At 46.6% G+C, this 23192-nt stretch overlaps 1 protein-coding gene across 2 annotated transcripts in view; it reads right to left on the minus strand.

The window, feature by feature from the left end:
* The window catches only part of UBE4B (ubiquitination factor E4B), a 135021-nt gene extending 114627 nt beyond the window's left edge, over nucleotides 1-20394 (minus strand). Inside the window, exon 1 of one of the 2 annotated variants that reach the window (XM_045298742.1) lies at nucleotides 19794-20394. In XM_045298742.1, the coding sequence (XP_045154677.1) occupies nucleotides 19794-19817 (24 nt within the window). In that variant the 5' untranslated portion in view covers nucleotides 19818-20394. The remainder of the gene's footprint in view (nucleotides 1-19793) is intronic. The other variant, XM_004705184.3, reaches the window with a different exon arrangement.
* Between the last annotated feature and the right edge of the window lie 2798 nt (nucleotides 20395-23192).

The raw sequence follows: 23192 nt of genomic DNA on the forward strand, positions 1-23192 counted from the left end.
TGGAGAGCAAATGTTTTGAGAATGATGAGGGCAATGAATGTACAAATGCGCTTTACACAATTGATGTATGTATGGATTGTGATAAGAGTTGCATGAGCCCCTAATAAAATGATTTAAAAAACAACAACAAAGTGTACATTCCTCTAGGACAGGGAACTTACTTTTTCTCTAATCTCCGCCAAAGTTCTACAATCGTATCCACGAAGCACTTTGACGACAATTGTCCAGCAAATATCCCCCAACCATGTTAGAGCAAGGGAGTCCATTCAGGGAGCGAGAATACTGACTATTACCGGGTCCTATACTATGAGTCAGCATCAACTCAATGGCAGTAAGTTTGGTTTGGGGCCACTTCTGGACCACTGAATGCTCGGGAGGAATAAAAGAGCACTCCTAACACGGGAGGCCAACACTGAAATGACACGGTCCTACGGGCACAGCGTGGCATCGCCTCTCAGCCAGTGCCCTGAGGCCCTCTGCAGAAAGGGAAATGGCAGACGTCTGCGAACGGTTCAGACTCACTCATCCCAGGAGGGATGAAGGCACTTCTCCCTTGGGTGCTTTCACATCAAAAGATGGAGAGGTGCCTGCTGGGACTCTTTCACAAGCATTTTTTGTTTTACTTCCTTCTCAGCACAATTCTCCGACTTACTCGGCATTTTCTAACATCTCAAGGCAAAGACTATTTTATTTGATTCACATTTCCTTGGACCAGAAATCAGCGGGCTTCTGCAGCACAGGGACATGGGTAAAAGGTAGAAACCGACAGAAGCCCCGGAAGGCTACCACCTCAGAGACCTGCTGGAGCAGTTCTACCTGCTGGAGCAAGTGTTTGGGAAGCAGCAAGTCTGTTGCACACCTGGAAAACGTTGAATTGGGGAACGTTTTACACATATATATTGTTTACACACACACATTTTTAGAACAATAGGAAAAATCAGTTAAAATAAGCTGATGACTGGAAAGCACCAAATGGAAGTCATTATCGAAAATGCTTTAAAACTTTTAAAATTGACTCACAAAATAAGTATTGCTGACACCAATGTGTACATTCCCTGGATGAACCTGCCCACAATGTCTTTGAATAAAAAAAGCAGGAAACCCGTGGCACTCACTCCCTTTGATGCAATCATACTACTGTGATGTTCTGGCCTCTGTTTCGTGGGCAAAGTTGGATTCATGCCAGGCACAAAGCTAGACATGTGTCATATCATAAAGTCTACTGTTCTTAAGCTACAAATCTAATGATCCTCTCCATAGCTATTCGACAAATGTCTCCCACCTACTCAGGGGGCTTTAGGGTGGTCCTCGGTAGGTTTAGGGTGAAAGCAGGACGTGGTCAGTGTGCCATCAAGGTGATCCAACTCAAAGTGACCCCACGTGGCAGAGTAGAGCCGCCCCACAGGGTTTCCTTGGCTACAATCTTTAAAGGATCTGGATGGCCAGGTCTGGGGGGTTCAAACCACCAACCTTGTAGTGAGCAGCCAATGCTGACTTAACCACTGCACTGCCAGAGCTCTTGGTGTTTTTTGCTTTGTTTGTTTGGTAACGTATTAATTCTTGAGTGGGTAATAGATGCATTCATTGCCTGTTCTGTCATTATAGGTATAAAGAGTTCCTGATTCTTTAGATACTCCCCTCAAAATAAAAACAGAACCCATCATTTAAAGAAGTCGCAAGCTAAACAAGTTAGTCAAAGATCCCACATCACATACGAGTAGATACCTAAACATTTCAATACTTTCTATTAGTGACATGGCATATCCCAGCACACATTTCCTTCCTGAGCCACGAGGACACCTAAACATTTCAATACTTTCTATTAGTGACATGGCATATCCCAGCACACATTTCCTTCCTGAGCCACGAGGCTCACCCTCGGTGACCGTAGAGCTTTCCATCATCTTTGGGTCTAGCCAAACTCTATCCCAGACATATATACATACACCTGTCCGGAGACAGTCAAGTGACAGGCGAAACCCGCTACAGCATTTACAGGGCCAGTGCAAAATGAAAATACAGGCCCTGCTCAAAACCGAAGACACTGGTGCTCTAGCAACTGGGGAGCAGTAAACACAATGACGCAGACTCCCCACCCTACCCACCGTCAGGAGAGGGGGCGAAAATCCCTTCAGAGGACAAAATAAGTCATCTGATTTGAGAAGAATGAGTCACCTAAAGTTCCGTTTCTTTAGTTTTGAGATACATGTTTTTCCTGAGACTCTTCAATGGCCATTTCTGGGTCATTTCCTCCCTTATCAAATCCCTTTGATCTACCTTCATCCTTTAGCGCATTCAGGCCACCTGATCATACCAGGTTGGAGTGGGGCGGGGAGAGAGGGGGACAAACAAACCAGGAAGGCCGTCTGACAAGGGATAAGAGAGCAGCTTAATACAGAGGATGGTCCTTGGGCTCTCAGAGCAGAGAATTCCAACCCAAACATTTAGGCCAGATGGAACACACCATTGATGCCATTGGCATTATTCCACGTAAACGTAAAAAGTTGATTCAGACTCACAGCAACCCCCATGCATTCCCAGGGCTGTACACTGTTATGGGAGGAGAAAGCCCCATGAATCCACTTGCCTAAAGTAATCTAATTGGTTGATACAAATAAAACCCAGGTCTACGACTTTGATAGTAAGGTTGCTTTTGAGTGCCTACCTTAATGTAACTAATGCAACTTAATGTAGCAACAGCAAAAGACTATTCTAACACAACACTTGGGAGTTCAAAGACACATTGTATTCATGCATAAGGGCAAAAAACACTTTTTATGGGCCAGCTCCTTGCCGAGTCAAAGAAGTGAAGATGGCAGCCAGGAGCCTGTAGTGATTTGAACTGTGTCCCCAAAAATACTTCTCTAAGCCTCAGTCCCGGGTAACTGTGCATGTGGCTTTATTTGGAAATGGCGTCTGCAGATTTTTTTAACCCAGGATCTTGAGATGAGATCACCCAGGATTTAGGGTGGGTTTACATAACTCAAATAACTGGTGTCCCTGTGCATTGCACAGGAGGAAAAAAAGCGAGGTAGGCAGACCAGGAAAAGGTCACCAGTGGATTGATGTGGCCCCAAGTTATGGAAACCCAAGAATGTAGGCAACCACCCAAAGCTAGGAGGGATGATTCTTTCCCAGAACCTCCAGAAGGAACTAGCCCAACCCACACAGTGACGGAACGTCTAGCCTCCAGAATCCACCAGCTGGAGAAGGAAAAGGCTCCTGTAAAGATTTAAAGTCTGGGGAACTCAAGAAGGCAGTTGTGGTCTGCTGTCTAGGGTTGCTGTGAGCTAGAATCGAGTCAATGGCAGGGAGTGTGTGTTTGATGGGAGCCTGCGGAGCACACACAACTGTTTGGGAAGAAGTACAACCAGGGTGCTCCTCAGAGGCCAGGATGGCAAGACTTCATCTCACATACTTTGGACCTGTTGTCAGGAGAGACCAGAGCCTAGGGACGGGCAGCTTGCTTCGGAAAACAGCGGGGCAGCAAAAAGGAGCCAGGCCATCACCGAGATGGCTCGGCACACTGGCCGCAGCATGGGCCTCGGGCACAGGAGCCACTGTGAGGATGGTGGGGGATCTGGCAGTGAAACCACTAGGGGTTGAACCACCCTTGATGACATCAAACCACCACCACCGGAAGGAAATGTGAATGAACACAGTTCTGTTATTAAGGTTATGAATGGCATTTTGTTACAGCAGCTGCTGTTCCTGCCACTGCAAAGAATCACCTTCTCCCGGTGACCGATGACCTCCCTTTGCCAAATACAAGGGGGCAACCCTGGGTCCTCCTTGAACCTACTTTTTTCAGCACGTGGTACGGCTGAATTCTCCCTCCACGGGAAACACTGTCTTCTCCCGGGTGCTGGCAGCCGTGTTCTCTTTGCCCCGCCTCTACCTCAGTGACTGTTCCTTTTCCAGGTCCTCTCGATCACCTGACCTTTCGAGGTGGGAGGGACTCGAGACTCAGTCCTCCAATCGCTTCTCTTCCAACCTCACTCCCTAAGTCACTGTACGTCCTCATGACCTGCCCTGTCTTGACAATTCCTAGAGTTGTATTCCCAACCCCCACCACTCCCCTGGAACCGGGGGGGAAAAAAACCCACCCCTTACACCCATAATCTATCGGACACGTCCATGGGGCAAATACCATTGCTCCTGGGTAAACACTACACCAGCTCAAATAAATATGTTCAAAACAGACAGCTTATTTCATCACTTGACATCTTTATCTCTTCATTTCCCCATCTGGGTAAATGACAACATTTTTCTAGCTGCTTAGGCTTAAAAAAAAAAATCACTGTGGGAGCGAGAACTAAACTAAAAACGCATTGTGGATGAGTTGACTCTGACCCGTGTGTTACCAAGCCATCTGGTTTTCTTGGCTGTAACCCTTGGAGAAGCCTTTAAACAAGCCTGTCTTCCATGGTCCCACAGGGAGGGTTTGAACCGTCAACCTCTCGGTTGGTAGTCAAGCGTAAGTCAGAAATCTCAAAACCGAAATCCACCGCCATAAAGCCGATTTCCAGCTCTTAACCACCCTGTGTGTAACAGGGCGGAACTGGGCCCCAGAGGTTTCTGGTCACCAGGGCTTTCTTTCACAGAGTGGCGGGGTGGCGGCGGCTGATTGGAAACTGCTCACACCACCCCGGCTGGAGAGGTAGCTAGCTGGCTGCCTCCTCCTCTGGCCATCCTTGCATGGAGGGGATGGCTGCTAATCATGTCTGCAGCACGAAAACACCAGCTGCACCTTGGGACAGGGATGAGGCTTCCTGTCTGCTCCCATCAAGAAGGACAGGCCCAGAAACCCACGGGGGCAGTCCAACTCTGCCCTGCACAGTCCATATGAGTCAGGGCTGACAACCAGCAACGAGTGCGGTGTGACTAAGTAACTCCGCTCTGGCCAACCCGATGGAAGCAACGATTTGAGAAGCTTCCTCAGCCGGCCCTCCCAAGAGGAGCATGCCCACCCTTTCCTCTTCAACAGAACTGGATGCCTGGGTGTCAGCAGGTGTGGGGAGTGAGAGGTCTCCTCCTGAGGGTGCCAGAGCCCCCAAAAGAACTGAGTCTGACACGTGACTAAACCAGTGCTTGCTCCCCTACCTACTCAGACGCTGACTCTAGAGAGAGACGAACTTCTCTTTTATTTAGACCATTACTATGTGGGCCCGCTTCTGGGCAGCCCACTAACATCCTAATTAATATACAGAATTTGGAACCTGGGAATGAATCAACCTCAGGGGACTGTAAATAGATGGCAGTGCTGCAGGGGTCAGCCAAGGACGCAGCTATTACGAAATGAAGAACCGATGACCAATGTTTGGCTACAGCAAGACATTTGGTAAAATCTGGGGCACCTAGAAAACAGCCTGCGTGCCGATAGGATTGGTAATTCTGGGGGAACTGGTTGGGCGATTCAGGATTTGGGTGCTAATTGGCTCCTGGCCCTTTTAAGCACGAAGTCCCACAGGAGTTGGACTCAGAGCTAAGGCTTGGCAATGCCCACGCTGGGAGAAAGGTTCCGGAATCCTGGCTGGCCTCGGGAGTGCCCGTGCTCTACACACAGCAGGGATGGAGGGCCTTTTTCGGCCCCGAACCATTTGGGAGTTTACAGCCTCATTCGAGGGTCAGACTGGTGCAACATTTAATCCACCGCCCCTAAGGAAAGATAGCGAGGCCTATGACGTTAGCTGGCTGGTATTGGTGATTTCACAGGATGGCATTCCCCACCTGTGGTCTACAGTCTAGGTTTACTTATCTGGAAATTCAGGGTCCAGTGAAGCTGACAGAGCCCACTGGCTCAGCAGCCAGCTAGAGAAACACATAACAAGCTGGAGAAACCCGCTCCACTCCAAGAAGGGGGCATGTTTCAATGTCTACTTCAGGCCTGGCCCCAGGAAACAGACAGGGCCCGGGGCAGGAAGACAGCAGAACCAAGGTAGCAGCTGCATGCGCTGTATCCCACAGCTGGGCAGGAGTTCACCATGCACTCCCCATCCTCCCCTTTTCCAAACGGGACTTTTCACACCCATCAGCCAATCCTACTACAGAGCCCCTGGGTGAAGCCAACAGTGAACTCAGTTGCTAACTTGAAAGTTGGAGATTCGTAAGATGGGTCGGGTGATCTACTTACACACACACACAAATCGGCCATTGAAAACTTTATGGGACACAGTTCTTCTCACACATCATAGACAGAACAGCAGCTGGCATCGTACTCTGTGTCCCACAGCAGATGGAGACTGGGGACTTACCACTGGCAGCTTCCCGGACCACGAGAAGCCTGACCATGCCTGGTGGAGAGGTCTGTGTATCCGTCACCCAGAGATCCCAGACCTTGAAGCTGACTTCAGGCCATCTCCCTGGAGAGGCTGGAGAGTTATTTAAGGGCAAAGGATGGTCCCCACTTCTGATGGAGAGAACTCTGAACAGCACACACCTCTCTGCCGTCGGGTCAATTCTGACCCATGGTAACCCTCTAGAACAGGGGAGAACTGTCCCTGTGGGTTTCCAAGACTCTTAATTCTTTTTTTTTTTTTAATCATTTAATGGGGGTTCATTCAACTCTTATCACGATCCATCCATCCACTGTGCCAAGCACATTTGTACATTTGTTGCCATCATCATTCTCAAAACATTTGCTTTCTACTTGAGCCCTTGGGATCAGCTCGACTCTTCATTCTTCACGAGAATAAAACGCCTCATCTTTCTCCCTCAGAGTGGCTGGTGCTTTCAAACTGTTGACTGCAGTTAGCAGCTGGCCACTACAGAAGGCCACCAGTGAAGACTATTTCCCAGCCTTGCTGGCAGCAGCTGTGGCCATGGACTCACATTCTGACCAGCAGGAGTTGCTCACAGTGGTAAGTGCTGCTTCCAAACTAAAAGGAAAGGGCACGTCCTTTGTCTCTCCTCTCTCTCTCTCTCTCTCAGACAAATGGACCGAAAGATGGAGGCCACATGTTAAGTGCAGCAAGACAGAAGCAGCCTGGGCCCCTGGTGAGCACAAAACTGCCACATTAGCATGGGCCTCCTACCCAGAATTCTATTGAGAGAGGAATAAACATCTATTTGGTTAAAGCAGCCGTTGTTTCCGTCTCTGTTACAATGGTCCACCTGATGATATTCTGACTCATGCCACCAGCCACCCTAGACTCCATTCTCTCACCACCCCATCTCCAAGCCATCTTCCAACCCTGTTGGGCTCCACCCACAGAATGCCTGCCATCCAGTAGCTGACTCTCCCTCACCATCTCCACCACTAACCAACCTGCTCGGCCTCCTATCAGGTCACCGGGACTCTTGCAGTGGCTTTCTGGCCTTCCTCTTTGCTTTTATCTATTTCCACAGCAACCAGACAAATTACTGGGAAGGCCCTTGACAGCCGGGATGCCTGTCTGTTATGCCAAGCATGTACTGAATGTGTATCTGATCAAGTTTTAAGCTATGTTGCTATTTTTTGTACCACCAACCATGCAAAGAAAGCCCCCCGCCCCACTGTTTTGAAAACTTCCTTCTGAAGAATCAAAGAACTCTCTGGAGCAGTGAGAGTTGGGTGTCAGGCTTCTCACCGGAAGCACAGTGGCCCGTCCAAGGCCATCACTTGCTCCATGGAAGTAGAATCAGGCCATCTGGTCCGTAAACATTTAGTCTCGGAACCCACTCGATGGCAGTGGGTTGGGTTTGGGTTTTCTGAGGAAGATGGAATGTTTCTGACCTTCAGTTGTATTCGCAGGGGTGAAAAGCAGTCCTTCCACCTAGATCTTCAGGAACCCAAGTGGCACAGCTCCACAGATCTATGCAGTCCACCTTTCTGTGGCCCTCATCAGCTTGGTTGCTGCTCTTCAGTAAACCATGGGCTTTTCGTTAAATCGAATTATACCCCACCGCTGTTCGCATTCATCTCCCCACACAGTCACATTTTGTTTTCTTTGTGGAATCAGAGTGCAATGTTTGGCAGCCATTTACAATGAAAATGGAATTAAACATATGTGGCTCTCAACTCAGAGAACCCCCGGGGCACAGCAGTTAAGTGTTCAGACGAAAAGTAAAAAGTTGGCGATTCGAATCCACCCATCGTTGCACAGGCGGAGGATGTGGCCGCCTGCTTCGGCAAAGAGATCAGCCTCAGAAATCTTATGGGCTGGGTATCAATCATGGCTATACAACACGGGGGTATAATCAATGGCACTGAATTATGCATTCAAAGTTGTTGAATCGGCGAATGTTTCCTTGTGTATATTTTTGCCAAAATTGAAAAAAAACAACAGGAATAATAATGATCATGGGGGAAAAGAAAATGTTGTAAAACTGATGGTAGTAAAGATTGTACAACTCGTCTTAATATGACTGAACTATTGAATTGTATGATACATGGATGAAGTGCCAAGAAAGCTGTTTGAAAGAGGGTGGGGGGATCTCCCACTCTGTTCATCATGAGGTGGAACTGACTCAATGGCAATGGGTTTGACTGAACAGGTTTTAGCACTTAACTCAAGGAGCCTGGGGAAGCAGACATTCAGCACAAACCCTCCAAAGGCTGAATAAGAAAAAGACCAGCGATCTGCTCCCTGAAGATTACAGCCTGCAAACCCTGTGAGGTTGTTCGCGTGGGGTCACTCTGAGGCAGAAATCGCCTTGATGGCACCTAACAATGATGGCACTTAACTGAAGGGGCAATAACAATGAACAGGTCCGACCAGGTACACACATAAACAGGAAATGACAGCATGTCACAACTGCCACTTGGCCAGCAGTGATGACTCCATCCATTATAAGAAGCATCCCAATTTCAAAGATGTGAAAATATGTCACAGGGGTGGGGGGAAGGGACATCTCAAAATTGACGGAGACACGGTGAGAGAAGCCCATTGAATGAAAGGATGGCTTCATCTCCTGTCACCGAGTTTCATGCCGACCAGGCTGCAACCACACTCCGCCTCCCTGTTGTTGCTGGAGCAGGTGGAGAATGGAGCCACCTCTGGGCCCCAGGTACTTGCTATTCCCTCTCTCCCCAGACGGCTACAGAGCTCACCTCTCGCCCCAATCTCCTCAAAAGCCACCTCCTAAACTTACACATCCCACTGCTCCCGGACTCTTTGGTCGATTATCCTTCCTTCGCAGTTCTTGCTAGCGAACCACATCTTGGGGACACGTGTTTATACCCTCACCTCCTGAGTAGGAGGAAGCGCCAGGTGCCTGGCCAGTAGCAAGGACACAGTGGACAGCGTCGAATCAGCTGCTGACAGGAAGGCTTCCCCATATCAATACATGATGGGGAGCATTTGAGAAAATGTGCTCTGGGCAAAACAAGGGCCTAAAGCCCCGGGGCCCCTCATCTGGACCTCCCTGGCCACCTCCTCCTACAGGAGGAGCTCCTCTGGATCACAACTGCAGAAGGAACGTCTGCTTAAAGGTTTTTGTCGGTGGCAATGTTGCTGTGTGCTGCCAAGTCCATGGTGCCATTCGATTCCAACTCACAGGGAACCTGTACGACCGAGTAGAACTTCCTCATACAAGAGCAGATGGACAAGTCACTGGAGTAAAAAAAAAAAAATCTGCCGTGAATCAAGCCCACTGTGGTTCACAGTAACCCATCGGATCAGTAGAACTGGCCCTGCGGGTTTCCGAGCCTGTGACTCATTCTAAGAGTAGATAGTCTCCTCTCTCGCCAGCAGAGCAGCTGGGGGTTACAAACTGCTTTCTGCCAGAGCCACGGGGCAGGCTCGAACCTTTCGTCAGATGGCACCTATTGTGCCATCAAAACTCAGTTCACTAAGGCTCCTTATTCCCAGCCAACAGAAACAACGTCAACATTATAACTTGCTCAGATTATTTGTTTCGTAGGTGGCTTGTTAGAATGATTAAAAACTCTGAGGTCACACTCTAAGTAGAATCCACCCATGACTTAATTTCCGTTTGCCTCAGTTTTCCTTATCTGTCAAATGGGGATAACAACTAATTCAATTTTGCTAAGCAAATGCAGTGTTCAACACATGTCAAGAGTTCATCCTGTCTCTTTTCTGAACAAAGAGCAACAGGAGGGCTGGGAGGCTACATCCCACAGCTTATCAGGCTGCCGGGAGAAGCAGCCCTGCTTATCCAGAGCCAGCTGGGGTCCTGAGACTTACCTAGCACAGAGAAAGAAGAGGGCACATGGGGAGACACTTTACAGTAGAAAGACCAAGGGTGTAGTCTCCTCAGTCAGTGGTCTAAAACTAAACCCTGTGTTCTCTGCAAATCGCTCCCTATCTGCAACTCCCTATCCCATCCCCAATCCATCTCCCAAATGAAACACGGGGCTATCATCTTCACCCTTTCTCCTCTTCACATCCAACTATCAGCCAAACCCAAGCCAAATCCCCTCCAATCCAGCCAAATCCAGCTCATCAAACAAACCACTCACTGCCACCAAGTCTAGGCGACTCACAGCAACCCGACAGGACCGAGCAGACTGCACCTGTGGCCGTGAGACTGAGCAGCAAGCCTCCTTTCTCCTGCGGAGAGGTTGGGAGCTGCTGACCTTGAAGACAGCAGCTCGCATGTAAGCACTACACCACCCAGGCCCCTCAACCCTAAACAGTTTTTTCCTCCACTGTGAATCTTTACAGGAAGAGAGAGCCTCATCTTCCGGTTGGTGGGTGAGGTAGTTAAGGTTTATTGTGCCAACCTGGCCGATAAACACATGTGGGGTTAATTGAAAGGCGGAGAGAGAAATGGCTCGGCGAGCCTTGCATTTCAAGTTCTCGGGGTCTCTTGCTTTCTGATAGTCAGACCAGCGTGCAGCTGCCTTAGCTGGCAAGGCTCACTTCCTGCAAGACATCCCTGAGGAGAAGCCACATGGACCTACCCCGATACAGCCCTGGGTGCTGGAGCAGCCATGTGGAGACCCCTGCCAGCGCTGAGATGCTTACACGCTCACTGATTCGGCTTTCCTCCTGCAGTCCATGTCACTGTGTGTGTTGTGAGATGGAGGACTTTGTAGATCGGTGTCAGACAAATGGGCTAATGTTGGACTTAAGGGTTTGGGCAGCACTGGGTTCGGATGCTTCTTAAATATACTTACCCTTTATATAACACTCTCTCTTATACATATGGGTTTCTGTGGATTTGTTTCTCTAATGTACCCAGACTAACACAGTGGGTTTGAACCACTGACCTTCTGTCCGGTTATCAGTCCAACACTGACCCAAGAGCGCCACCAGGGCTAACTGGATCACTAGAACTGAGTTCTCACAGATCCTTGATATTGCTGGTGTCTGTCTGCTACCCCTCCATTCCCACCGTCACTGCCTGGCTTGTACTCTAACTTCCTCCCGTATCCCTGCCTGTAGCCACTTTCTTCCAAGGCTCCCACTCCTTCCTTGATAGTCAATTTCCTAATCCCTTAAAATCCTTCAGAGGCTTCACAGAGAAAGCTGAAACTCCTGAAGCACTTCTGAAAGCCCTTTAAGAACTGACACCTGCCTCATCTGCCACTCCCTGGGGCAAAAGCCTGTGCCCCACCCCTTCCAGCCCCCAGTAACACTGCTTTTTCCCAATTCCTGAGGTCCACAGCCTCCCAGCCAGTTCCAAGGATCCAGAAGGACCTCGAGCCTGGCCACTACTACTCAGTACAAAGATCACTATTTCTTCAAAGTCTCCACTGACACACTTCACACCCTATGCTTTCCTTGGTATCTGTATACTTTGGCATTAGCAGTTGGAACACTAGCATTTCATTGCAGGGAGTCCTAGCTATCATGCTCTTGTCAGTAACCGAGAGGAATTACTGAAACCCAAATGAAGGCTGAACATGACAGTGGGGCAAGAGGAAAGTAAAAGGAAGGAGAGGAAAGAACTAGGAAGCAAAGGCTATTTATAGAGGTCGATATACTGGCATGCGCATATGTAAATATATTTATATATAACAATGGGGAAATAGATCTATGTGCATATAGTTATAGGTTTAGTACTAAGGTAGCAGATGGACATTGGGCCTCAACTCAAGTACTCCCTCAGTGCAAGAACACTTTGTTTTATTAAACTGGCATTCCATGATGCTCATCTTCTGGGTGCATAAGGCAATGTGGTGAAGAAAGCTGATGGTGCCCGGCTATCAAAAGAGATAGCGTTTGGGGTCTTAAAGGCTTGAAGGAAAAACAAGTGGCCATTAGCTGAGAAGCAACAAAGCCCATATGGAAGAAGCCTGTGTGATCACTAGGTGTCGATAGGATCAGACACCAAAGAACAAAAAATCACATCATTGTGAACGAGCGGGGAGTGCCGAGTGGAGACCCAAAGGCCATCTGTAGAGAACTGAACATCCCTTACGGAAGGGTCGCAAGGAGGAGAGAAGTCAATCAGGGTGCAGTATAGCACCAATGAAACATACAACTTTCCTCTAGCTCTTTAATGCTTTCCTCCCTCCCCCACTATCATGACCCCAATTCTACCTTACAAATCTGGCTAGACCAGAGCATGTACACAGGTACAGATAAGAGCTGGAAACACAGGGAATCCAGGACAGATAAACCCCTCAGGGCCAATAATGAGAGTAGCGATACCAAGAGAGGAAAGGGAAGGTGGGGGGAGAACGGGAGAACTGATCACAAGGATCTACATATAAATAACCCCCTCCCTGGGGGATGGACAACAGAAAAGTCGGTGAAGGGAGACAGACAGTGTAAGACATGACAAAATAATAATTTTTAAATTATCAAGGGTTTGTGAGGGAAGGGGGACAGAACCTCTGTTTAAAAAAGGAAAAAGAAGTGCTTGTTGAATGAACAACTGGGGGAGAAGGGGATAGGAGAAGGAAGAGGGAGTGGCAGATAAGAGGCTGTACCAGAAGGACTATTTCTCTGATCCAATCATGAATGTATTCCAACAAAACAACACTGCTAGTTCACCAAAAATGAAGTACAAACGGCTAACGAACCCAGGAAAAAATGCTCACGATCACTAGCCATCGGGGAGATACAATTTAAAGCCACAATGAAATCACTCTACACCCACAAGGATAGCCCAATTAAAAAAAAACAACAGTAAATAAACATTGGAGAGGATGTGGAGAGATTGGAACTCATATACACTATTGGTGGACTTGTAAACACATACAACCCCTATGGAAAATAATGGAAGTGAAATGAGTAAGATCCAGAAATACCACTATTGGGCATATACCCTAAAGGACGAGACAACACAAGGGGATGTATGCTCTCCCATGTTCACAGCAGCATCGCTCACAACAGCAAGAAACTAGAAGCAGCCCAAATGCCCCACCGTGGACGAATCAATAAAGAAACTATGGTGCATACACACAATGGAATAGTATGCATCCCTAAAAAAACAGGGATGAAAGCATGAAGCATTGCATGGCATGGGAGAACCTGGAAACCATGATGCTGAGTGTGGTCAACCACAAAAGGACAAACATCATAGGGATCCACCACTATAAGGAGAAACACAATTAAACAAACCTTAGAAACCAATTCCCAAATAGGTAGACTATCTGCCTACCAGCCATGCACCAAAAGTAACCCCACTTCTGTGCACTTCCTAAGAACCACATTGAAAGAGGAGGCACTGGCTGGGGTCACTCCTTCAAGAGGTGGGAAGAGGGAGCAGATCGCCCACATGATGCTATGTAACAGAGAGACAAGGAAGGTTACCACAAATCAACAGAAGTTCCAGGAACGAGAGGAGACTCTTACTGGAACGTCAAGTGAAGATAAGAGAAGGGAAGCATCTACATTTCAGAGGAGGCACAGATGTTTCTGTTGGTGAGTATGGCGGGTAAATGGGGAGAAACGACCTCACATAGCTTCGGAAGGGATGCTAAACTATAATTGTAGAGAACCTAAGGGGAGAATAAACCCAGGTCTATGGTCCTGGGTAGACACTTCAAATATGTTTCTAGCCAACCCTCACGGAATTGCACCATGGCTTGGGCACTAAGATGACCTTAGACGCTGGCCCTACAGGGAACATGGCATCCCTCCAAAAGCCACGCCAAGGACTGGGCATGGAAGACCAATGGAAAGAACTGGGTCTTACCTCCAAACGACCTGTACCCTTGGGCTTAGGACTGACATACTCTGATGGGAGAGGAAACAAAGGATGGACACCCAAGACTGTGGAAATGGCAGCTACTGGATCCTGGGAGGGACTCCTGGCTTAGTCGGTGTCCAGTGAAAGGGGACCCAGAACCACCATGTATTATTTAGTATCTCAATTCTTCCCCTTGTATTAATATGACAGGTTTTAACTTCAAGCCAAGGATCTGCCCTTGTAAATGGTGATCCAGGAAAATTTCCCCTAGCATTAACCCCATGCTCAATGTGAACAGAGCTCATTCAAGAAATCAATCTGTACAAAGCAACAACTCAGACTACAGCTCTAAATTGGACTATATTTGCATAATCTCCTCAGATCAAGAGAACCTTAAATCCAATGCCATTGGGTAAATTATTGCAACTTCCTGATGCCCCAGGGGATGATTGATGATGTTTTTCTTTTGTTTGGTTTTGTTGTTGTCGCTGGTTTTGGTTTTTGTCATTATATGATGGCATAAGTAAATCAGGGTAATTCATAACCCGAGGACAAGCAGATGGATTCTGGACTCCCACTTAATTCTAGCCCCAATCCAGGAACAATTAAGTAGTTCTGATAACATGGCCCTGCTCTATACTCACCTTTATGAAATGATCACTGAAGATAAGGGTGCTACAGCAGTGTGGTGAAGAAAGCAAATGGTGCCTGGCTATCAATAGGAATAGTGTCTAGGGTCTTAAAGGTCTGTATTCAAACAAGAAACCATCTAAGCAAGCTATCAACTAAGACCACATCAAAGAAACACACCAGCCTGTGTGATCCAAAGATGACAATAACAAAATCCAAAAATCCAAATATGATGAAGGGAAAAGTATCAGAGTTTAAATCGTGAACACTCGATTTGTGGAAATGAAGAATAGTAAGAACCCAAAATCCATCTGCAGAGTATCTGGCCAGATTAAGCCTCTGGCAGATCCACTCTAGCCACGGTGAGGGATTATTGTAAACTTGGATTATGGTGGATAGAACCATAGTATAATATGATACTTGGTCAGCAGACCTTCCCACTTGACCCAATCTGAATTTGCTTTAGGCTCAAATATTTCTCTTGTTTCGTAACAGAAATTTCTTCTCTAGCTTTTTAAATATTGTTGGAAGCCTTTTCTTTCCTACTCTATTGTTATTACTATTATTTTCTTCCTTATGTTTTGTTTTTATTTCGTATTGTTTCTGTTAGGTTTCTCAGTTAATGAAGTATAGAAGGAACAGATGCAGAGAGACAATAACTGATGGAATGGTTTATCTGGAATGGGGGGCGGACTGAGGGGTATTGAGCAGCTAACAATGAATGCGGAGGGGGGAGGGAGCATTAGAACTGATGATGATGTATATACAACTCTTTTTAGAAGCGATTTAACTATGGAAGTGTATGATATGTGAATATTATATCAAGAAAACCACTTAAAAAAAACACACACCAAATGACCTATGTGATTACCATGGGTAATCAAGGTAGAAGAGTTTTGCTTAGGGTTTATATTGATGAGTTTATATTAATGGTGGTAGAATAATTTGGAAAAGGATACCAATAATGGTTGTACAACATGAATATAATAAATGGCATGGAATTATACACGTAGAAGTTGTTGAAGTGGATGTCTTATTATGTGTATCTTTGCCACGATTAAAAAAAAAGAATTACTGAATCACAATGAGTACAAGAAGAAATTTTCTAAAATTGATTGTGACAATGATTGTACAACTCTTCTTAATATGACTGAACTATTGAATTGTATGTGTGGGTGCAATGCAATAAAACTTAAAAAAAAAAACAATAGTATAACAGAAAAACTAGGCATATCAAGTAGTGTGGGACAATGTTAATAGGACATTGATATAGAAACCTGTATCAATTGATGGCAAATCATTAAACAGTAAAATATAGTCAAAAAAGCTTTGGTTAGGAGACTGGGTTTGAATTCCAACTCTGCCACTTCTAAGCCAAGTCATCACGGGCAAGTCTCAACTCACTGCTTTCAAACTGAGTTTGACTCATGACAATCTTCCAGGACAGAGAAGATCTGCCCCTGTGGGTTTCTAAGACTACATTTTTATGTGATAGAGAGCTTCATCTTCTTCCTTTGGAAAGGCTGGTGGTTTCAAACTGCTAACCTTGTGAGTAAGCAGCCCATCTTGTAACGCACTATGCCATCAGGGCTCCTATGAACAAGTTACTTGTCTCAGGGTCCTCACCCAGCATGAGTCTGATTACACTGTTGATTACATCAAATCAGACCATGCTGTCAATGCCTGACATAAAGCAAGCTTCTAAGGCTGTTGATGGGTGCCCCTTTAGTGTGGTGGGCTCTGTAAGGGATGTTCAGTTCAGGCCAGTGGTTCGCACCCACCATTCCCACCTACCAAACCAACGATGAGGCTGTTTCCTCCCATAAAGATGGACAATCTGTGAGGAGCACTAGAACTGACTGACAGCACAACTCATTTTAAAGGCAACTGAACCTTGGGCAGAGTGAGGTGGGGTGGTTTCTAAAATTGATATGGTAATGCCTGTACAATTCTCATTGATATAATTGAATGATCGAACTATTGAATTGTATGATATGTAAATCATGTGCCAATGAAACTGTTAAAATTTTAGGTAGCAGTGATACTCTTTCTTATAGGGTCACTCACTATATGTCAGAACTGGCTCAATGAAAATTGATTTGGGTTTGCATGAGGCTGTTGAAAAATCTTAGTTTCTTTCCACTTACAGAACACTGTTAAAAAGTCGAGGGTCACAGGTTAACTCCCCAGAATTTAAATGGGGGATAGCAATGGAACACCTAACACTCTTCTTTTTTTTAATCGTTTTATCGGGGACTCTTACAACTCTTGTTACAAACCAAACATCAATTGTATCCGACATTCGTACATAGATTCCACCGTTCATTTCTACACATTTATTTCCATGACCACATCCTGAACCCCACGCAGCTGACACTTTAAAACCAGGCCACACCTTAAATCCCACCCAGCTAATACTCTCCTAAAACCATGACCACCGCTGATCCTCACACCTAGCCATCTTGCAGATGAACTGGGTCATAATCGAGATTTAGCCACACACACACACAAAAAAAAATTTAAATCATTTCAATGCAATTTCATCACCTCTGCTAAAAACAGTTTAAAACACCTGCCTTATTCAACATCATCTTGGTCTCTGAAAGAGCCCACAAGTAAGCTATTCTATGAATGCAATTAAATGATGAGACCTCGGAAGGTAGATGCCCTCAGAGGATGAACTTAGTCACCTCATGGCTCTCCTCTATAGAGCAATGGATTCACACTAGTGCACTACAGAAACAATAAACAGCAGTCAGGTGAAGCAAGTCCTCCACCTGACTGTGCAAGGATGTAAGGAGATCCATGAGGTCCCAAAAAGTGTCCCATAATGTCCCTAAAGCTTCTACTCCGGTTAGATCACCCTTTGCTTTTTCAGGGACTGAAGTCTCAAACATTCTCTTTTTGTTACAATGTGACATTTTGTCTCATCTCACTTCCTAATTTCAACACAAAGATTATGGTCTTGCCTGTTTCAACCCTAAATGTTATGTTTGAATTCAATAATAGAAAACGCATCATTTTCTAATCGAGTCCATGTCACTTGAACTATGTGTGTCAAGTTTCCACCGACTGACAACACCACAAAGACAGAAAAGCTTTGAAATGTCTCTGTTGATAACTGCTCACTTAATTCCACAATTAAAGAAAATGGACCAAAAGGAAAACAAAACTTTTAAAAAGATGATTTTGGAAAAAATAAAAACTATTTGTTCTCAATCTTAAAATTTACTTTTTTCTGAACTGACACATTGGGTTCAGACAAGTTTAGGGGAGAAAAATTTCGTACTGATTTCATACTAGTGAATTTATTTTTTCACATTTATTTTCATATTCTGTTGACCTTGAGAAATATGTTTCGTGTATCTCCTCTATAAGAGATTACCGTTGTTCCTCATAAGGTAACAAAAAAGTTACACCTTCCTCAGGGCCTGGATAAAGTGAAGAAACACATTTCAAATCATACAGTCAAACCGATCTGTCTTTGGCTTAAAAGGAATTTCTTGGTGAAAATTCATCTAAACACCTCTACATCAGGAACAAATGAGAGATCAAGAAAAAAGAGTTTCTGGGAGAAGAGGCCTACTAAGAAACAGAATACACTCTTTGCCTTGAAAGAAATGACCTATTAAGATAAGTATTAAAGGAATAAAGGGGGTTGGGCGCATTTTTGTAAACCATATACAACAAAGTGCCCTCTAAGGGAATCTCTTAATAGCTTCTGCCTGACGGGAAGAAGCTGTTCTGTATTCTCATGTAAGCCTACATTCGGGATATATTTGAAAAAGGAAAAACCAGCAGCACTGAAAGGGCAACCCTGACTTTCCAAACAGTCAAGCATCAGCCAACAAAATCATCTACTTTCCCACCTGATGCCACCTGCCCACCTGTCCGCCCTAGGAGCTCTTGGGGTGCAGGGGTTCAAGTGCTCGGTCGCAAACTGGAAGTCAGCAGTTCCAACCTGTCACTATGTGGGAGGCCACTATGTGGGAGAAAGACAGGGCACTCTGCTTCAGTAAGGATTTACCATCTTGGAAACCCCACGGGGGCCGTTCTACTCTGTCCTGTAGGGTCATCCTGAGTCGGCCACAGTGGGTTTGATTTGGGCCTTTGAAAACCCTCTCCCTGGAGAATTTGAGTCCCAAGGAGACACACTGACAACGACTCTGGAGCTAAAACTAGAGCCCGGACATCTTGCAGTACAATCAACCTGAAGGAATGACTGCTTTGATAATACTTTAGAGATGTTTTATAGGGCCAGTGGAAGAAGTGAGGAGGTCAGTTGAAGAGGTTGAGACCAGCAGGGGTTCTGAAAGGGAAGGAAGCTCAATTTGTAAAAAGGAAGGGAAAAGGCAGGATAATCACAGGAAATTCTTTGAACCTCATTGCCTCAGTTATAATGGCAATTTTATTAAAGAATCGTTAAAACATCAAGAAAGAGATTTGTATAATTCCTTTCAAAAATGCAAGAAAGGGGGAAGGGGAGGGACTTATACAGTCATTTGCTTCTATTTGTTTCCTGTGTAGTCTCTGCTCCAGTAAAGCACAAGTTTGAAAGCGATAAGAACTAGGGAAACGTAGAATGAAAGGGAAGTATGCCAGAAATCAGTTGTAGTCTCTTAAATTACTAGCACCTAACTAGAATTGTTCTAAACTGCTGAGAAGACGCGTATTTGGTTAAATATCAAGGAGTCTGTCTTTAGGCCACCCTTAAACACAAAGGTATGGTTAATCAACTTACACAATCTATGGCCCATACTTGGGGTTTCAAATACTCGTACTTCTTTTTTTAAAACATAGGTCCACCACCCATTCTGATGCCATCCAAATTTATTCTTTAAATCCCTGCAGAATTGTTCTTTAAACTTGATTTAAATCCAGCCCTTCTGGCTTGAATATTGGAAAGGGGGGGGTGAACACCTCTCCTAAGAGATTCGAAAAGAAGCAAATACAGTTCAGAATAGAGGGGGTAAAAGCAAAGGAGAATCTCTTAGGAGTCATTTCATTCTTTTAAAATGTCATCTGCATTTCTTCACCAAGCCCAAAGGCCAGGCTCCACTCACTGGCGCAATATCATCTTTGTCAAAAGCGCTAAGAGTTGCCAACCAGCCCCCCAAGGTGTCCCCCAATCTCACCTCATCGGCGCTCAGCTCCTCCATCGCTTTCCTCTTAATGATGAAAGACGTTAGGGAAAGATCCTTCTATTCTCGAGAGCAGGGCGGGAGGAAAGGAGAGTGGAAGGTGTCTATCGGGCTGTCTGGTCCCCCGAGTGGGGGAGGTTTCAGAATTGCATAGTCAGAGGTTAAAAAATGAGAACACGAGAGGCACTGAACTGCCCAGGCTTCAGTCGCTCCAATCGCCCCAAAGCCTCGCACAGCTGCGTCTGCCCTGAGCAGCCTCCTTGGGCCGCCACTGCTGCTGCGACAGGACCCTCTGCTTCCTAGCTTGTCCAGACCAGGGAGCTCGGTCTCCAGCTCGTCGCGTGCTCCGAGCTCGCTCGATCTTCGCGGTGGTGGCGCGGCAGCTGCGCTTCCTCCAGCAGCTCCTGCTCTCCTCCCTACCTTTCACCCCCGGCGGGAACAGCTCGGCTGCAAAGTCGATGCCCCGAGGACCAGCGACCCCCGAGCCGCCCAGACAGAGCCCAGCCCTGGAGAGGGAAGCCCCTCCCCTCCCGGAGCAGGCCGGCCACGCCCCGCCTCCGCGCCGGAGCCCAGGCAGGGGGAGGGGGAGGACAGAACTCACGAGGCCTCTCGCTGGAAGAGTAAATCCTCCTACCCCTCCACCCCGACTCTTACCCCCTCGCCCCACCAAGTATTATTCATCAAAACAACAGGGCGGCCATCTTTGAAAGGGATCACGTGACCCCGGCCAGGGAGGCGGGGCTTGTGGCTCCAGGACGAGGCAGCCAATAGGCCGCGGGCGTCGCACACCCGATTTCCTCTCTTCGGCGCCCCCTCCCCGCCCCCACCCCCACCCCTGCCCCGCGCACCCGCGCTGGGCCGGGGGGGAGGGGCGCGAGGCACTGCGGGCGGTGGGCGTGGCCACGGGCGGGGCGGGGCTACCCGCGAGGGGGTGGCGACTTGGTGCCATGGTAACGGCGCGGGCGCCGGGGCGCCGCCGCCCGGCCCAGGTAGGCGAGGGCGCGCAGGGTCCGGTGGGCGCTCCGGGAAGGAGGCCGCAGGCCCAGGCGGCATGTAGGTAGGTACCGGGAAGACCTGGCTGAGAGGACAGACGGACGCCACCGGGTCTCGCGGCGCCTTCCTTGTTCCCAGTCACTATTGCATTTCAGGGACGAACGCGTCCGCTCTGGGCGCTGCCCCCTAAGCCAAATCAACGAAAACCGGCTCCTTTCTGGGGAGTGTGTGAGCCATTCACCCTTCTCCATCGTCCACCTCTCAAAGAAAACCCATTTAGAAGAAAACTATAACGTATGTAGAGCTTCAATGGATATTATCTTACTTTGGTCTTTGAAAGGGATACAGTTACTGCCTTATACCTCCAAGGGGCCTTTGGGAAGTTCGTCGAAACATGGAATTAAAAGACCATGGAATTTTCCCGTGGATTCTTTCAAGCTCCCTCCTATATTTGTGTGTTGAAAAGTGCAGGTTAAAAAAGAAGTGTATAAATGAGAGACCCTAAATTAATTAAACTTTGAAGTGCACATGCATGTATAGGAAAGATGTTTGGAGTCAAGGGGAAAAGAATTATCTTCAGCCAGCCAAGGATACAAATGTTTTCTAGTATTCAGATCTAAATTGAGCATTCAAAGTAACAAAACCATTAAATTCCCAATTTCTCCACATAGAAAGAATGTCTTACTGAGTCTTAAAGATTGCAATTCAGAATTGAAAGAGCTACAATATCTTTGCTGCACAGGCCAGAGAGGTAGGGAACTTGTGAGTGAAAGGCGACACAGAGGGCATTGAATATTGTCTGCTCTCAAGGAGAGGAAGTCTATAACCACCAGAGTGTGGAGCAGGATGACATTAATGTTAATACATTTCTTCACAACAGTTATGGAGAGTTCAGTCACATACTCTACAATTATTTTAGTATATTCACAGAGTTGTTGAAGCAGCCTCATACTAGATGTGGAATATTTTTGTCACCCCCAAACGGAAACCTTCCATACATACCCAGTAGTAGTCCTTTCCACCCTCTTGCTCATACCAGGCAACCACAAATCTACTTTCTGTATGTATTACACTGGTCTGTTCTGGGCAGTTCATAAAAATGGAAGTAGACAATATGTGGCCTCATACCTAGCACCTTGCACTTAGCAAAACATTTTCAAATTGTATCCATGTTGTCACTTTGTTACTCATTGCCACTGAGTTAATGCCAATGCACAGCCGCCCTGTAGGACAGGGTAGGACTGCTCCTGTGCGCTTCCAAGCCTGTAACTCTTCAGGAGTAGAAAGCCCCATCTCACTCCCTCGGAGGGCCTGATGGTTTCCACTTGCTGACCCTGAACTTAGCAGCCTAGCTCATAACCAACCACCACACCACCAGGGCTAGCATGGACTAATTATTCTTTTTATGGTGGAAAATATTTGCTTCTATGGAGTTATCACACTTCCCCATACACCTGTTGATGGACATTTGGATGGGTTCTACCTATTGGCTAATATGAACACTGCTGCTGCGAATATTTGTATAAACGTTTCATGTGGACATATGGTTAATTTTTTTTCTGAAGAAAGGAAGAGAATGGCTGTACCCTATGGTAACCCAGTGTTTTAACTTTTGGGGAAATCTCAAATTGTTTCTCCAAATGGGCTAGACTATTTTACATTCCCACCAGAAAAGATGGTTCCAATTCCTCCACATTCTTGCCATCTTTTAATGATTGTCGACCCTTTTGATCCCTGCCATCCTAGTGATGAAAGCCTAGTGGTGTTTCACTGTGGCTTTGTTTCACTTCCCTAATGACTGGTGGCAGGAACCCTGGTAGCGGTGGATTAGGGTCGAGCTGCTTACCTCAAGGTGGTACTTCAGATGCACAAGCCGTTCTGGGGGAGAAACATGCGGCTTCCTAGCTCCTGTAGAGACTTACAGCCTCAGAAACACTCTATAGGGACTCTGTGGTTCAGAATAGACTTGATGACAGTGAACGGGTTCTCTCATTCTAAGTGGGCATCTTAATGACAGCCCTTGCAATACAAAAAAGAAAATTAATTTGGTGGATTCTCATCGTTTGTTTTCACTTAGGCATTTGGCATAAGGCATTCACTTTTAAAAGACATTATTAATCCTTGAATATTTAATATGAGAAAGAGTCCCAACCCCCACCGCCATTTAGAGGTTGGGGAAATCATTGAAGTTAAATGACCTTTGGTCTGCAGTGATTAGGAGTTGAGCTGCTACCAGCAAGGTCAGCATCTCAAAACCACCAGCAGATCCGAAGGAGAAAGACCAGGCTTTCTACTTCTCTCAGGAGTTACAGTCTAGGGAGCGGGGAGTGGGAGGGAGGGGGAAAATGAGGAGCTGATGCCAGGGGCTTAAGTGGAGAGCAAATGTTTTGAGAATGATGA

This window comes from Echinops telfairi, unplaced genomic scaffold, assembly GCF_000313985.2.
Source record: "Echinops telfairi isolate 266 unplaced genomic scaffold, ASM31398v2 ScPeMD7_7457;HRSCAF=8495, whole genome shotgun sequence".
Classification (NCBI taxonomy): Eukaryota; Metazoa; Chordata; class Mammalia; order Afrosoricida; family Tenrecidae; genus Echinops; species Echinops telfairi.